The sequence below is a fragment of the Chaetodon auriga genome, chromosome 16, assembly GCF_051107435.1.
Source record: "Chaetodon auriga isolate fChaAug3 chromosome 16, fChaAug3.hap1, whole genome shotgun sequence".
Classification (NCBI taxonomy): domain Eukaryota; kingdom Metazoa; phylum Chordata; class Actinopteri; order Chaetodontiformes; family Chaetodontidae; genus Chaetodon; species Chaetodon auriga.
Window position 1 is genome coordinate 18803412 of NC_135089.1, and position 15993 is coordinate 18819404.

The window sequence follows — 15993 nt, forward strand, 5'->3', positions numbered from 1 at the left end:
GTTGTACGGAAGGTGGAAACAAGTGTTCCTTGCAGAAGGACAAATAAATCTAATCTCTGTCCAATTGTCCTTTCTTAAAACTGGCAGAACCAGCAGTTAGGCCAGCTGTGTGAGTTAATATGTTGTTGATGAGTGAAACAACTCAAGCCGTGTTTCTAATACAGACAAGTGATAACATTACTGCCTTTATTTCTTCTTCCACTGTTTCAAATATTTGAGCAATTTGACGCCTGTACACCTGTACCTGTGTGTGTGTGTGTGTGTGTGTGTGTGTGTGTGTGTGTGTGTGTGTGTGTGTGTGTGTGTGTGTGACTGTGCAACATGCAGCGGGCTCTTCTCACTCATTTCATGCATGAAAGCTTGCTGCAGTTATATGTTCACATTGAATCTGAGCACACTGTCAGCACTGGTTGTATTTCTAGTTTGTTCAAATACTTGATGTCACTTGTGAGTCACATAGCTGGAATTTTCTTGTTATTCTGCCTACTTTGTTAAATAAGTTGTTGATTTATTTGGTATCGTTTTATCTCATAAGTCCATTTTGAGTCGATGCTGTGCAAAGAAGTGATTTCTTCAGAAGCAACTGTTGCTTATTGGGTTGCATGATATCCTTCTTCTTTTTCGATTGATTTCTCCTCCTTTCATAAACTAGACACACACAGACACACACACCCTGTTGCGTCGGGTCAGAATTAAAGTTCTCCTCACTGGAAACTCTGGACTGTGTGTGATTTAAGCAGTCACTTCAGTAGTGGGCCGTGATTTGTTGGAACCCCAGTAGATGAGAGAAGCCACTGTCAGCCCTTTAACTTTATCTTACTGAATGACAACCGGCTTCTAAAATCTGAAAATGTATTGAAAGAGTCGTGTTTGATTTTTAAGTGTCGTCCATATTCATTCAGAATAAAATGACTGACAACAGAGAAAACGCCGCAGTGACAGAGGAAACTCTCCTCCGACAGCGTCTCCAGCACATGACGGAATGTGAGTCTGTGTGCGCTCTGGATGGCACAGAGGCGCACAGCGCCAAACAAGCAAAACAACAAATTCCATAAACGACTAGCAGATGAAATGCTGTGTTATTTGGTGTGTTGGTCCGAGATTGTGTTGCATTTTCTCTAAAGTAAGTTGGGTTTGGATCGTTGTTCCTAACTCGCCCTATCAAACATCCTGTGGACCGTGCGTAAAAGTAGGCGCTGTGGATTTACGCACAGGTGTTTCTCAGGTTGTACAGATTCTCGGGTTACACAGATTCTCGGGTTGTACAAATTCTCGGGTTTTACAAATTCTCGGGTTATACAAATCCTCGGGTTGTACAGATTCTCGGGGTGTACAAATTCTCGGGTTATACAAATTCTCGGGTTGCACAGATTCTCGCGTTGTACAGATTCTGGGGTTAGAAAATTCTCGCGTTGTACAGATTCTTGGGTTATACAAATTCTCGGGTTGTACAAATCCTCGGGTTGTACAGATTCTTGGGTTTTACAGATTCTCAGGCTATACAAATTCTCGGGTCTTACAGATTCTCGGGTTATATAAAATCTCGGGTTGTATAGATTTTCGGGTTGTACAAATTCTCGGGTTGTACAGATTCTCAGTTTAAACAGATTCTCGGGCTATACAATTTCTCGGGTTGCACAGATTCTCGGGTTGTCCAAATTCTCGGGCTATACAAATTCTCGGTTTATACAAATTCTCGGGTTGCACAGATTCTCAGGTTGTACAAATTCTCGGGTTGTAAATTTTCGGGTTATACAAATTCTCGAGTTTTACAGATTCTGGGGTTAGAAAATTCTCGGGTTGTACAGATTCTTGAGTTATACAAATTCTCGGGTTGTACAAATCCTCGGGTTGTACAGATTCTCGGGTTATACAGATGCTCAGGTGATACAAATTCTCGGGTTATACAAATTCTCATGTTGTAAATTCTCGGATTATACAAATTCTCGGGTTTTACAGATTCTCGGGTTATATAAATTCTCGGGTTGTACAGATTCTCGGGTTGTACAAATTCTCGGGTTGTACAGAGTCTCAGGTTAAATAGATTCTCGGGCTATACAAATTCTCGGGTTGCACAGATTCTCGGGTTGTACAAATTCTCGTGTTATACAAATTCTCGGGTTATACAAATTCTCGGGTTGCACAGATTCTCAGGTTGTACAAATTCTGAGGTTGTACAAATTCTGTGGTTGTAAATTTTCGGGTTATACAAATTCTCGAGTTTTACAGATTCTGGGGTTATATAAATTCTCGGGTTGTACAGATTCTCGGGTTATACAAATTCTTGGGTTGTCTTCAGACATGCTCCTGAACTTCTTTCCCTCCTAGTTCTCATGTGTTTTGTGTGATGGGGTTTTCTGCTGGTTAAATTCTGCTATAAAAGCTAAAAATACAATATTTTAAAAGAGAGAAAAATGACAACAGAGGAATATGAGCAGAAATGATTTAATATGTTCACTGACAGAGTCACAGAAGAAACATTTGAATTGTTTTCATTTCTTTGGGTCATCCGTAGCACTGAAGCGCTTTCGTCTTGTTGTAGTCCAGCCAGTCCGGTCTGTGTTACAGTGTACGTACGGCGGTACGGAATCCATGTTTGATCCTTAATTTCATTTGTTAAAGCTTTCTCAGGTTATACAAATTCTCGGGTTGCACAAATTTTCGGGTTATACAGATTCTCGGGTTGTACAAATTCTCGGGTTATTTAAATTCTCGGGTTGCACAGATTCTCGAGTTACACAAATTCTTGGGTTTTACAGATTCTCGGGTTATATAAATTCTCGGGTTGTACAGATTCTCGGGTTGTACAAATTCTCGGGTTGTACAGATTCTCAGGTTAAACAAATTCTCGGGCTATACAAATTCTCGGGTTATACAAATTCTTGGGTTATGCAAATTCTCAGGTTGCACAGATTCTCAGGTTGTACAAATTCTCGGGTTTAAAATTTTCGGGTTATACAAATTCTCGAGTTTTACAGATTCTGGGGTTATATAAATTCTCGGGTTGTACAGATTCTCGGGTTATACAAATTCTCGGGTTCTACAAATCCTTGGGTTGTACAGATTCTCGGGTTATACAGATTCTCGGGTTATACAAATTCTCGGGTTGTAAATTCTCGGGTTACACAAATTCTCGGGTTTTACAGATTCTCGAGTTATATAAATTCACGGGTTGTACAGATTCTCGGGTTGTACAAATTCTCGGGTTAAACAGATTCTCGGGCTATACAAATTCTGGGGTTATACAAATTTTCGGGTTGCACAGATTCACAGGTTGTACAAATTCTCGGGTTCTAAATTTTCGGGTTATACAAATTCTCGAGTTTTACAGATTCTGGGGTTATATAAATTCTCGGGTTGTACAGATTCTCGGGTTACACAAATTCTCGGGTTGTCTTCAGACATGCTCCTGAACTTCTTTCCCTTGCAGTTCTCATGTGTTTTGTGTGACGGGGTTTTCTGCCGTTTAAATTCTGCCATAAAAGCTAAAACTACAACATTTAAAAGAGAGAAAAAATGACAACAGAGGAATATGAGCAGAAATGATTTAATATGTTCACTGACAGAGTCACAGAAGAAACATTTGAATTTTTTTTTTTTTATTTCTTAGGGTCATCCGCAGCACTGAAGCGCTTTCGTCTTGTTGTAGTCCAGCCAGTCCGGTCTGTGTTACAGCGTACGTGCGGCGGTACGGAATCCATGTTTGATCCTGAATTTCATCTGTTAAAGCGTCCTGTCTGCGCACAGGTTCCATAAACATGTTTATACAGGTGAGACAGGCGTGCTGGTTCTCAGCAGTCTCGTGAGGAAGACCACAGCCAGCTCTTCTCTGCCACGAAGAAGAGCAACAACGTGACCACCGGTCTCATCAACGCTCAGTCTGACTCCAAAGCAGGAAAAGCGATTAAGAAGAGATCGCAGTGTTTGCCGGAGCACAGCAACAATGCTGCCGTTCACATCAGTCATAACGTCGCTGAAGTCTGACACGTTTCGCCGGAACAATGCTCGCGTTAAGACGTGTATGTTCGTTGGTTGTATCTGTGATCCCGCTGTGTGTGATTAAAGTGAACTCCTGCGCTCTAATTTATTGTACAAATTCTCGGGTTGTACAAATTCTCGGGTTATATAAATTCTCGGGTTGTACAAATTCTTGGGTTGTGAAGAGTCCAGTCCATTGTCATGGGGGGAGGCGCAATGAGAGGAGCAGTGTTTTGCAGTCTCGGGCTCAGACAGACAGCCAGAAGCAGAGAGCATTTCAGTCAATATCAGTAAGAAGTCTGTTTCTTTGTTTTGTCAAAATTAACATTAATTGGTAGTAATGTGAGCCATTGTTAATGTTTTTTTTTTTTTCTTTTAATGTTTATTAGATGACCTTTCGCATCTGCTGGACACAGCAGTGGATCAATGTAGAAGAAGCTCAAGTGCCAAAGCAGATGCCACAGTGGAAGTGGATCATTATGTAGCAGAGGTGAACCTGGCAAGAACAGAAGATCAAGATCCTCTTGTCTACTGGAGTAGACAGAAACACCAACATCCCCACCTTTACCAGCTGGCTCTCATGTGTTTATGTTGTCCTGGATCCTGTTCCATGTGAAGGGGTATTTTTCTAAGGCTGGAGAGATTGTTTCTAAGAAGAGAAACCGTCTAAAAACCAATGAGCATTCTCACCCACCATCCCAAAGAAACAATGTTTCCTGTGTAACATTCCCAGTCCCACATCCCTGCACGAAGCACAAAAACAAAGTTTTATAAAAAAAAGTTATTTTACAAATGAGCATAAACATGTGCGTGTGAGAGAACTGTGACAAAGATTAATGTTTTATTATATACAACCACAGAAAAGTGTCCACTCAGGTGATGAGCAAAATTAGTTATATTTCTTTGCACAGCAGGTGTCACTAGTGAGAACTGAATGAAGCTTCGGGAAGTGAACCATCTGGCAAACCAATGGGCTGCAATGCTTCAGAAAGCCTCAGTTGGCCATATCACTGCTGGTAGGACACTGGGTGAGGCAGGCAGGGATCGTGGAAGGATATAAACCTGATGCACAAAAAAGATTTAGATTTATTTGTCCTCCTGCAACACAAATTAAATACTGACAAATTTAGAGCTTGGTTGTAACTTTAGTGCCACATTGCTGACCTACATGATTTGGCAAAGACTGATGGGTAAACCAGGGGTGTATGTACTGCAGGAGCTTGATGAGTGGATGGGTTGCAGTTAATCAGGTTGATTGAGGAAAGAGAGCGGCAAGCCAACTCACACACACACATTCACAAAACACTGACATTCAAAAAATGAGATTAATGCCATGAGACCAAAACAGCAATAACTTGCAGTAATATAAAGTGTATTTTGGCTGTTACTCTGTTGCAATATGTAGCTTTATTTGCATCAACCAAGATATATTGTACTTTTATGTGTACTGTAGTGCCAGAACTGCAAATATTTGGTGGTTTTGCATTTAGGCAGCAAAACGGAAAACTCACTGCAACCATAAAATAGTCGAGAGTGATAAATATTTTGAGAATGGCTACTTTCTTACAAATGATGTCATGGGCAGCCCCCAATGCTAGCAGTGCTGTCTTTAGCTTCAGCTGGTTCCTCTGTACTCAGGCTGTGTGTGTGTGTGTGTGTGTGTGTGTGTGTGTGTGTGTGAGTGAGAGAGTCATGGGTTGGGGTGGAGGTGGGGGGGGGGTGCTTTTAACACGTAAAGCACTTTGTGCTACATTTTCTGTATGAAAAGTGCTCTATAAATAAAGATTGATTGATTGATTTGTAGTTTTAAACATTAAATCAAATGGATAAAGGCGTAAAACAGGGTTGCTTTACTTTTCAATCATCCGTGGCCCATATCCAAAGAGAGCCTGTGGTCATTTCAACCAACATACATCTTTTCCTTCACCTCTGCACTGATGCAGTCTTTTCTACTTACATGTAACATACAAAGGACGGTGGGTCGAACATTTAGAAAATAAGAGACTGAAAACCATCCTAACATAAAAATCACATTTAACAGAACACTCAGATATTTTTATTATGTAGATTGACATCTCTTTGTTCATTGTTACAGAATACAGTCACTTGGGGCCACTGTTGTTACATTTGTTTAAATTGTTGGTGCATAGGCACAAAGTATGCAGAACCAGAATCAGAGTTGGCTTAATAGGCGAAGTACATAGAGGACTTTCACCTCAACAAGGACAAAAAGTTAAAAAACAAACAAACAAAAGGCTGAACAGTTGAAACGTAATGCACAAATCTAAAATAAACAATATATACAAAGAATGATGAGGCAATAAACAATAAATACAATGAAATTAAACTTACAATGTGCAGGTATTTATGTTGACAGTGACAGTAAGTGACAGTGAGTGATGAGTGTACATGTTAAAAACTGTGCGTATTTTATGATAAATGGCCAGTCAGTGGATGTTTTGGTTCCAGAGGGTTAGTGACACTGTATTCCTGCCCGTTTCCTCAGTGCTGAATGGAGGGCAGGTTGGCACCAATGATTTTCTCAGCAGTCCTTACAGTCTACTCTTGCAGTCTACTCTTGTCCTGTTTGGTGGCAGACCCAAACCAGAGGATGATGGATATCTATCGAACAGACTGAACTTTCCCTCCGTTGTGCCGCTTTGGTTTTTCAGGCTATGTGTGAAATCCACTGTTGGTCCTGAGAGATAGAGGATCCCAGAAACCTGAATGTTGTTGATGATCATGATGAGGTTGTGTCTAAGTGTTGAGGGGCCTTTCCAGAAGTTCACTATCATCTCCACAGCTTTAAGCATGTTCAGGTACAGGTTGTTCTGACCGCACCAGAGGACCAGCTGTTTGACCTCCCATCTGTATGCAGACTTGTCTCAGATGAGGACGTTGTGCTGACTGCAAGCTTCAGGAATTTTACCGACGAGTCTCCTGAGGTGCAGTCATTAGAGGGAGAGGGAGAAGAGCTGGAGTCGAGTGCTGGATGTGATTTTCCCCAGCCTCACCTGCTGCTTCCTGTCTGTCAGGAAGTTTGTGACCCACAGACAGGTGGTGGCAAAGTAAGCTGGGTGAGTGGAGAGTTTCTGCGATGATAGTGCTGAACGCACGGCTGAAGTCCACAAACAGGATTTGTGCATATGTCGCTGGGTGGCTGAGGTGCTGCAGGATGTAATGCAGTCCCAGCAGTACCTCTCTGGTGCCTAGAGGAATGGATGCTTCTAATTTGCATCCCTGCTCCCAGGTGTTATCCGAGTGGGGCTGAATCACAGCCTCACCTCTTAAAGACAGGATAGGCAAGGTGAGTAACTCATGGGGAAAGAAACAGAGAGACTATAGAAATATGCAAAGGAAATACATTGTACAGTGTAGAATTAAGAACACATTGTTAACTAAACATGTGTACTACATATAAGAAAACAATGTAAGACTGAAATTAATGGTAATCGACAAATAAATGGTACTCTCAAAACCAACCTGTGTTGTTGTTATACCATATATTTGAATATTGTGTCACAGTATATTCAGTTCTCTTACCTGCTGCCATTGTGTCCTCTTCTACTCACCTGTACCCTCTAAGACTTTATCTTCAGTGCGTTCTGAATCTTTGCCTGCCTGTGTCTGATTCACTGTCGATCAGTGACACCAAGTCCTTCTTCAGGACTTCAGACTGCTGGTTTTTCACATTGTTGATGCCGGCCTCCAGGACCAGTGTGGAGGCCGGGCTGTGCTGCGCACACAGCTGAAGAGCGGCGGATGCAACTTCCGTGACGCGGGCTCCATGGTGGCAGAAGGTCCGGCCGCCGAGCACTGCCACGTGCCTGACCATGGAGGTCCCCACCACCAGCACCGAGGGGGGAGTGCGCTGCATCACTGGCTCCCTGGAGGTGCGCCAGGGGTGAGGTGGAGCCTGCTGGGGTCGCGTCGTGGTTGCTCCGGGCCGAGCTGGGGGAGAGGGACCATGCTGGACTGGCGGATCGCACTTCCTGGACTGGTGAGAGCCACGGCCAGCTGGGTGTACAGGTCCTGGCAGCGAGCTGGACCAGGCACCGACGGGAGGGAAATCCTGGAGGCTCAAGGTGTCGAACCTGTTGTCCAGTGGCAGCTCCGGAGGCGGTGGAGGAGGAGATGGCCAAGCTCCAGCGCCCTGGTGCACCACCGACCAGGGTTCCCTCGGTCTGAGTGGAGTTGAGCTCACTGGACCCTCCATCCCATCCTCCCGGGTGAAGCAGTGCGACTTCGCGGGGCGAAGGCAGGAAGTTGAAGGTGCCGATGCCTTGGGCTTGGCTCCCTGTCGGTGCCAGCACAGGTGGTGGCAAAGTAAGCTGGGTGAGTGGAGAATTTCTGCGATGATAGTGCTGAATGCACGGCTGAAGTCCACAAGCAGGATTCGTGCATATGTCGCTGGGTGGCTGAGGTGCTGCAGGATGTAATGCAGTCCCAGCAGTACCTCTCTGGTGCCTAGAGGAATGGATGCTTCTAATTTGCATCCCTGCTCCCAGGTGTTATCCGAGTGGGGCTGAATCACAGCCTCACCTCTTAAAGACAGGATAGGCAAGGTGAGTAACTCATGGGGAAAGAAACAGAGAGACTATAGAAATATGCAAAGGAAATACATTGTACAGTGTAGAATTAAGAACACATTGTTAACTAAACATGTGTACTACATATAAGAAAACAATGTAAGACTGAAATTAATGGTAATCGACAAATAAATGGTACTCTCAAAACCAACCTGTGTTGTTGTTATACCATATATTTGAATATTGTGTCACAGTATATTCAGTTCTCTTACCTGCTGCCATTGTGTCCTCTTCTACTCACCTGTACCCTCTAAGACTTTATCTTCAGTGCGTTCTGAATCTTTGCCTGCCTGTGTCTGATTCACTGTGCATTAATAGTATGTATCGTTGCTGCTTATCTGGACCTGCCAAGTGGAGATTAAAGAAAGAAGAAGTTGAAAGAAGTTATATCCGAGTTGTGGTGGTTCTGCACTTTGGTCCCAAACCCCCTGTTGTCACATACTGAGTCTGATACTCAGAAAAACTAATGATGGTTTGGTGTGGTGAATGGGTACTTTTTGTGGGACTGGGGCTTCAGCCCACACACACTCCTCCCTTCAAAGCTCTCACTGGCCCAGTTAGAGAGGTATGCTGCATGGACAGGTACCAACGTGAATGTGTAGAATGTGAAGTGATGTGGTTTTTGAAAGAAAGATCAGTCCACTCTTGGCTTTCATACAGGAGGTGTATTGTAGTGGGTGGAGTTGTTACAAAGTGCGTGGCCGAGCAAAAAAAGATTTGTTTGACAGAGAGTGCACATTTAGCACAGCTAATTTGATATCTGTGCTGAACGTGCGCTCATCATGGTGTTTTAAAGGAATGTTAAAAACAGTGCTGGGTCTGAAAACATTCCTGGGTTTTAACTGTCTGTGTGAAGTGATGGTTCTAATGGTGTGAATATCCGGAGTTTTTGGTGGCAGAGAGGAGGTTACTGATGTAAAGGTATGTATGGTGTGGGTGAAACATGTGGTGGGCGAGGGTGCGGGTGAGTGTGGGGCAGAGGGCCTGTGTACGTGAGTCATACCATTGAGTCAGGAGGTGGCTGAAGTACAGGACTGGACAGTGAGATCAATGTTGACTGATAAAAGCCGTGAACCCTCCTGGTTGGGGTGCAGATTGTCCCGTTTAAAAAGGCCAGGTCTGTTTAAAAATGCTATAACGTGTTCCACATACGGGATACTTTTAGTCAAGCAGTATCCCTTCAGCCACAGGTGCAGCTGGCGAAGCTGGCTGGTGATGACGTCACCATAGCGTGGTGGGAGAAGCGGGCCGGAGATAATTAGGCGCTTCCCCGTGTCCAACAGGCAGTCGATCAGTGACACCAAGTCCTTCTTCAGGACCTCAGGCTGCTGGTTTTTCACATTGTTGATGCCGGCCTCCAGGACCAGTGTGGAGGCCGGGCTGTGCTGCGCACGCAGCTGAAGAGCGGCGGATGCAACCTCCGTGACGCGGGCTCCACGGTGGCAGAAGGTCACGTGCCTGACCATGGAGGTCCCCACCACCAGCACCGAGGGGGGAGTGCGCTGCATCACTGGCTCCCTGGAGGTGCACCAGGGGTGAGGTGAAGCCTGCTGGGGTCGCGTCGTGGTTGCTCCGGGCCGAGCTGGGGGAGAGGGACCATGCTGGACTGGCAGATCGCACTTCCTGGACTGGTGAGAGCCACGGCCAGCTGGGTGTACAGGTCCTGGCAGCGAGCTGGACCAGGCACCGACGGGAGGGAAATCCTGCAGGCTCAAGGTGTCAAACCTGTTGTCCAGTGGCAGCTCCGGAGGCGGTGGAGGAGGAGATGGCCGAGCTCCAGTGCCCTGGTGCACCACCGACCAGGGTTCCCTCGGTCTGAGTGGAGTTGAGCTCACTGGACCCTCCACCCAATCCTCCCCGGTGAAGCAGTGCGACTTCTCGGGGCGAAGGCAGGAAGTTGAAGGTGCCGATGCCTTGGGCTAAGCTCCCTGTTGGTGCCAGCAGGACTCGGCCAGTGCTGGTACCAGAGTTCCGGTGGTAATCGAGCCGGTCCACGGCAGGGTGGTGTTGTTCGTGGCTGCCATGTTCCAGTCAGTGCCAGATGCCCTCAGGTAGGTGATATGTTTCACCTGGGCCGTGGCGACAGTGGAGAAGGTCCAGGAGGATCTTGTCCCTCTCCTTGAGGTCGGCCCGCAGACTGGAGATGCTCTCCCTCGGTTTCGAGAGGGTGGGGAGGCAGGACCCACACACCGCCATCATACCTGTAGCCGGTGACGTCTCTCGGTAATCCACAGATCGATAACATGCCGACAAAAACGGGCTGGTAACATCTCTCCACCCTGAGAGACTTTGATCGACCAAAACAAACTTCTGTTTCTCCTGATGTCCTGATGAAAGGATGTACGTGATTTACCCCCCCCCCCCCCCCCCCCAACAGGTACCATTATGAAGAGATAATCAGTGTTTTTTTACTTCACCTGTCAGTGGCCATAATGTTGTGCCTGATCTGTGTGTGCAGACTAACAAAAGGCAGGACAGTTCAAACAATTTATTTTACCAAAGGGAAACAATATTCAATTGAGTACAAAAAAAGTTCAAATTTCCAAAAACAAGAAAGTTTAAGTGAAACACAACATGGATCAAAGAACACAGATACCAGGGACTAGACTAGGAATTACTTACAAGATTCTCAGGGAACAAGGAAAGCCACACATAAGGGATGATGGGACAAAGACAAAGGGAAACACATTGACTTAAATAGACAAGGGAAGAGAAGTAATCAGACACAGGTGAACACAATCAAACAATCACAACCCATTGTCTCTGCCGTCTGATAACTGATGACGAAAACACAGCCGTAGCTGTGGAGACGACCTCGGAGAGTCCTGATCCAGAAACAAAGTTCACAGGAGTAGGGGGGTGATGGGGGAGGAGATAGGGCCGGAGCATCTTGTCTGCAAAACATCCAGGAGAGTGGAGAGACACCGGCCTTGGGAAGGCCAGCTATCTCAGCTGAAAACTTCTCCAAGTTGGCATCCATCCTGCGAAAGAGTTCAGGAATCGCATCCAGCCTGCGATTTTGATCAAGAATCACATCCAGCTTGCGATTTTGATCAAGAATCGCATCCAGCTTGCGATTTTGATCAAGAATCGCATCCAGCTTGCGACCGAGCTCACACATCACTTGAGTCTGAGTGTTTACAGCCCTGCTCATTCCCTCAATCAAGAGTGGAAGCTTCTCGATTGCCAAAAGTGCTGCCAACATCTTCCGAACTTTGCGATAGATCAGGAAACTGCCAACTCCAGACAGCAGAAAGCCTGTTATCATAAATCTAATTATGAAGACGTCTTCAACATCCTCAACGGAAAGGATCGACAGGCACATGATCCTCCACTTCTCCCAGGAGTCCATCGTGTATCCGGCTGCAAACGTTCCGTCAGGGCAGGCGGGCTCTCCTTCACCCAGTCTCTTAGAAAATTTGGTCAATTGCGTTGAGAGACCAGCTGACCAAATCCATGATTTTAGGATTTGAGGCTCCAATAGATCAGACAAAGACAGCACAAGACAAAGAGCAGCAGCAGGGCAGATAAGGGCAGGGAGGGAGCAAGAGAAAAAGCGTCCGCCTTTGTTGAGAGCCAGAAGAGTGAAGGCGAGACTCTTCTGGAGGCGGTCGGCGAATGCGAGACCCCTCAGGAGGGCTCTCACAATCCGCACAGACCCAGTGCTGTGATCACATCCTGCTACTATCTCCGTTGATGTTCAACGTCGCAAATATCACCGTCAGCAGTCTAGTGATGGATATCAGAGCAAGTCTCTGCCCGTCAAAGTTGATGGTAACAACCATCCCATGAGGCTCCTCGCAACAGAGTTGGATATCAAACCGAGAGATGATGCTTCGGAGAAGCATCGGTGTCTCCTGCAGTGACCCGATCATTCTTCCGCTGAGTCCACCCATAGTTATAGATCAGTGCTAGCTATAAAATGAATCATCGGTACAGGACATGGGAAAATTAATGCAGAACACAGAAAACTCAGAATTGGACTGAATAATCAGTGATGTGATTCTGTCTTGGTGCACTCCTGCAGACACTTGTCTTTGCATAGAACCTTTCCGAACAACACTAAAAGAGCTTTCAATCAAAGATTTACATTAATTCGGGGTGCATGCCGCCTGCTTCTCACTGCTCCATCCTACAACAAGACCTAACTTCTACACCTCTCCCACTCTCTTCATGCTCATATGACACTTTAAATAATTAAATGTTGTTGTTTACTCTCATACTAAGTTCTAAACTTTGGTAAAGGTGGAAAGATATTCACAGATTCAATATTACTGGATCAATAGCTCATGAACAAAGTGTTGGTACAACACATCTCTTTCAATCCATAATAAGGGAGACAATGAGCTACAACCTAATTTTAATTAAAATGAGCTGTCCTCCGAGCACGACAAATTACACTGGTCTCTATGTGTAGGTCTGTGTCTGTGAAACGAGTGGGCAGGGGCCATCTACAAAGTGTAAAACTGAAAAGAGATACTACAAAAAATATTCAGTACATTGATTGTTACACAGTGTAGTGTCACCAAAATCAACTTACATATTTGTAGGAGCCATTATTTGTCTGCTTATTTTCAGTCTGTTTGTTTGTTTATTTTTCAAGTTGTTACTGGGTGGCAGTGCAGATTAGGCTGGTGGTTTGGGTCCACGTCACAATGGGTGCAATTAGTATTTAGGGTCAGGTTTACTGGGTGGCCAATCAATGCATGGGTGATGGGGAGACTGCATGGTTTTTACCGCTCCCTAAGACACTGTTTTATACCAGCCAGAATATCACAATTAGTCAGATCACTCCATAAAACTTTTTGCCATGATGTAAACCAGCTTCGAATGAGATGGAATAAATGGGAACCTCACCTAATTGTGGAAGTCGCTGTGGACATTCATTCATTCCTTCATACATTCATTCATTCACCCATTCAGCTAAGCATGTTAAAAACAAGTCCCATTCCGCACCCAGCTGAGTGGCTAATTGGTTGCCAGGATAGTTGCTATAATATTAATGGTCTCCTGATGGTCACTACAAAACCAAGTCTGCAGTGTAGAAGGTGAAGTGGAAGGGAGCTAGGAATGTTACCTGTGGGGGCTTCTGTGCTACAGATACCATAGTGGACTCACTGACCTGTATCCTCACATATTGTAGTTGGTTGTTGTGGAAGTCCATGATTCATGCCATGAAGTGGTGGTCCACCCGTGCACCTCAACTTACCCTCATAGCATGGGCTGTATGGTACTGAAGACACTGGAGCTGTAGATGATGAGGGCTGCAGCAGGGAGGACTGGACACGGGGAGGGGCAAATGTCTCAATCAATTGTATTCAGGACAAGGTTCAGCTCATTCACTCACTTTTGGTTCCCCACAGGCTGGGAGGCAGGTTCCAGAGATGGTTTTCAGGTCCCTCCAGACTCCACTGATGTTGCTTTGCCCGGACTGATCCTCCATCTTCCTTGTGTAGCTGTGTAGCCTCCCTGATCCTCCTCTGCAGCTCCCTCTGCACATTCTTCAGCTCCTCTTTATTACCTGACTTAAAGACTTTTTGCTTGAGAAGAGCCTTTATGTCAGGAGTAATCAGGATTTGTTGGTGGAAAAACAACTTACAGTCCTGATGGGTACAGCATTCTCCACACAGATGTCTATTTAAAGTGTGTCAGACTGTCAATGTCTCACACACTGTATAATGTCCAAAATATATGAGGTACTGGGTTTGAGTCTGGTTTGGGCTACTTTCGGGAACCGACATACAGTGTTCTTAGTTGTGGAAACAGTAAAACATTATCTTATTATAAAACAACAACAACAACAACAACAACAAAAAAATTCAAGTCCATTAAAAATGAAGACATTCTTCAAACATAAATGTTGAATTATAACCCCCAGGAGACCCCTGGTGGTTGAACTGATTTTCCTAACACTACTCATGATGACAGTGAAGTTATTGAATATTTTTCACTATAAAAATTACCCAACATTATGCAAAAGCACATTTTCCCAAACTAAGTGTTTTAGTATAACCACCAGGAAACCATTGTTGTGTGGAGTGACTTTGGTAACACTGCATTAAAGTGAAGTTATTGAATATTTCCCCAAATCATGTTTTTTTTTTTTTTTTTTTTAGTGTAGTAGTATGACCATGATGAGACAATTGATTGATTGATTGACTGGAGTGATTTTGGAGACACTACACTTTATAATATTGAAGTCATTGAATATTTCTGTAGTATCTTGTTTAGGTGTTACACTTGGTCCCTGCCCACACTAAGACCAATGATGCAACTTGTCTCACCCAGAGAACAGCTTGTCTCGATTAAAATGAGGATGTAGCTGATTGTCTATGTGAATATCTTTCCAAATTTACAGAGATTTAACCTCTAGCCAGCATAGGGAGGGGTCTTACCTTGAACAAGTGGGCGATGCAGCAGGTGGGCGATGAAAAACCAAGAAAAATCTTCTTCTTTCAGTTATTTAACCAAAAGTTGACAGAAAGTTTCTGAAATGATATACAGAATCTGATTAAAAAAAAAAAAAAAGATAAATTGCAGCGTTGAAGAGTTTAAACAAATCAAAAACGTACACTGACAAGAATCTGTGCAGCGTCCATAAGAGCAGGAAGAGAAAAGAAGAGGTTTGGCGCACTTTGAGTTTGATTTGTACTTCTCACACATCCTGTACATGTGACATCCCGCCAAACTGTTCTAGAAGGTGCCAACCAGGAAGCCCATGAGAGCAAAAACGGAAATGAAGTTGCCTTTTGAATTTGCCCTGCTCAAATATCCTGTACACGTGACATCCTGCCTGTCTACGGAACATGTTATGTAACGTTTCAACTCTGACATCCTTTCAGTTACAAGAACTAATCAAATGTCAGAATGTTCAGCTCATTACGGACATTTATGTTTGTATTTTTCATACATGTCAGCTCTCAGCATTCACACTGCACTTTCTTCAGGAAATGCAGTTTTTCTAGTTGCTTATGAATGCCTCATGTCATTTCAAGTAGCTGCTAAGGTTCATGTTATCTACTGAGGGATTATGGGTCTCATTCATTCAAATCCGTGACATTTGGCCTCTCCACTGCAGGGAGAAAAGACAAAACAGAACTCCTTTAAGTGGATCAATAAAGTATCATTAAGTACATTATTTTGATCTCAGTTAAGCATTGTAAAATAGTCCAGCTGAAGATTTAATTTTAATTTAATGTTAATGTTTTATTTGTCATTAACACAAAACAGGTTTGTGTGAAAGCATGTACTGTCTCCTCATACAAACCTTTTAACACTGTAAGCAACATGTCTGTTCAAATGTTTTGAATATTAACCCTTTTTGACCGACCTGCATTTAAAGGTGAAGAAACGCGCCAAAACCAGCGCCTCTGCTCAGTTAATATGACAACAGTGCCCCCAAGCGACTGTACTGTAACATTACATA

General features: G+C 44.3%; 1 protein-coding gene across 1 annotated transcript; it reads right to left on the bottom strand.

Moving 5' to 3' along the window:
- Positions 1–6006: 6006 nt before the first annotated feature.
- Positions 6007–15224, bottom strand: LOC143333545 (uncharacterized). Its single transcript, XM_076751618.1, has 3 exons — positions 15140–15224; positions 14963–15055; positions 6007–8911 (listed from the first exon to the last, which is right to left on the bottom strand). Exon 3 carries the CDS (start codon positions 8192–8194, stop codon positions 7574–7576), a length of 621 nt encoding a protein of 206 aa, XP_076607733.1. The 5' UTR covers positions 8195–8911; positions 14963–15055; positions 15140–15224; the 3' UTR covers positions 6007–7573.
- Between the last annotated feature and the right edge of the window lie 769 nt (positions 15225–15993).

Excerpts from the sequence above, each read along its gene's own strand:
- LOC143333545 (XM_076751618.1), bottom strand. The coding sequence starts at position 8,194 with ATGGAGGGTCCAGTGAGCTCAACTCCACTCAGACCGAGGGAACCCTGG.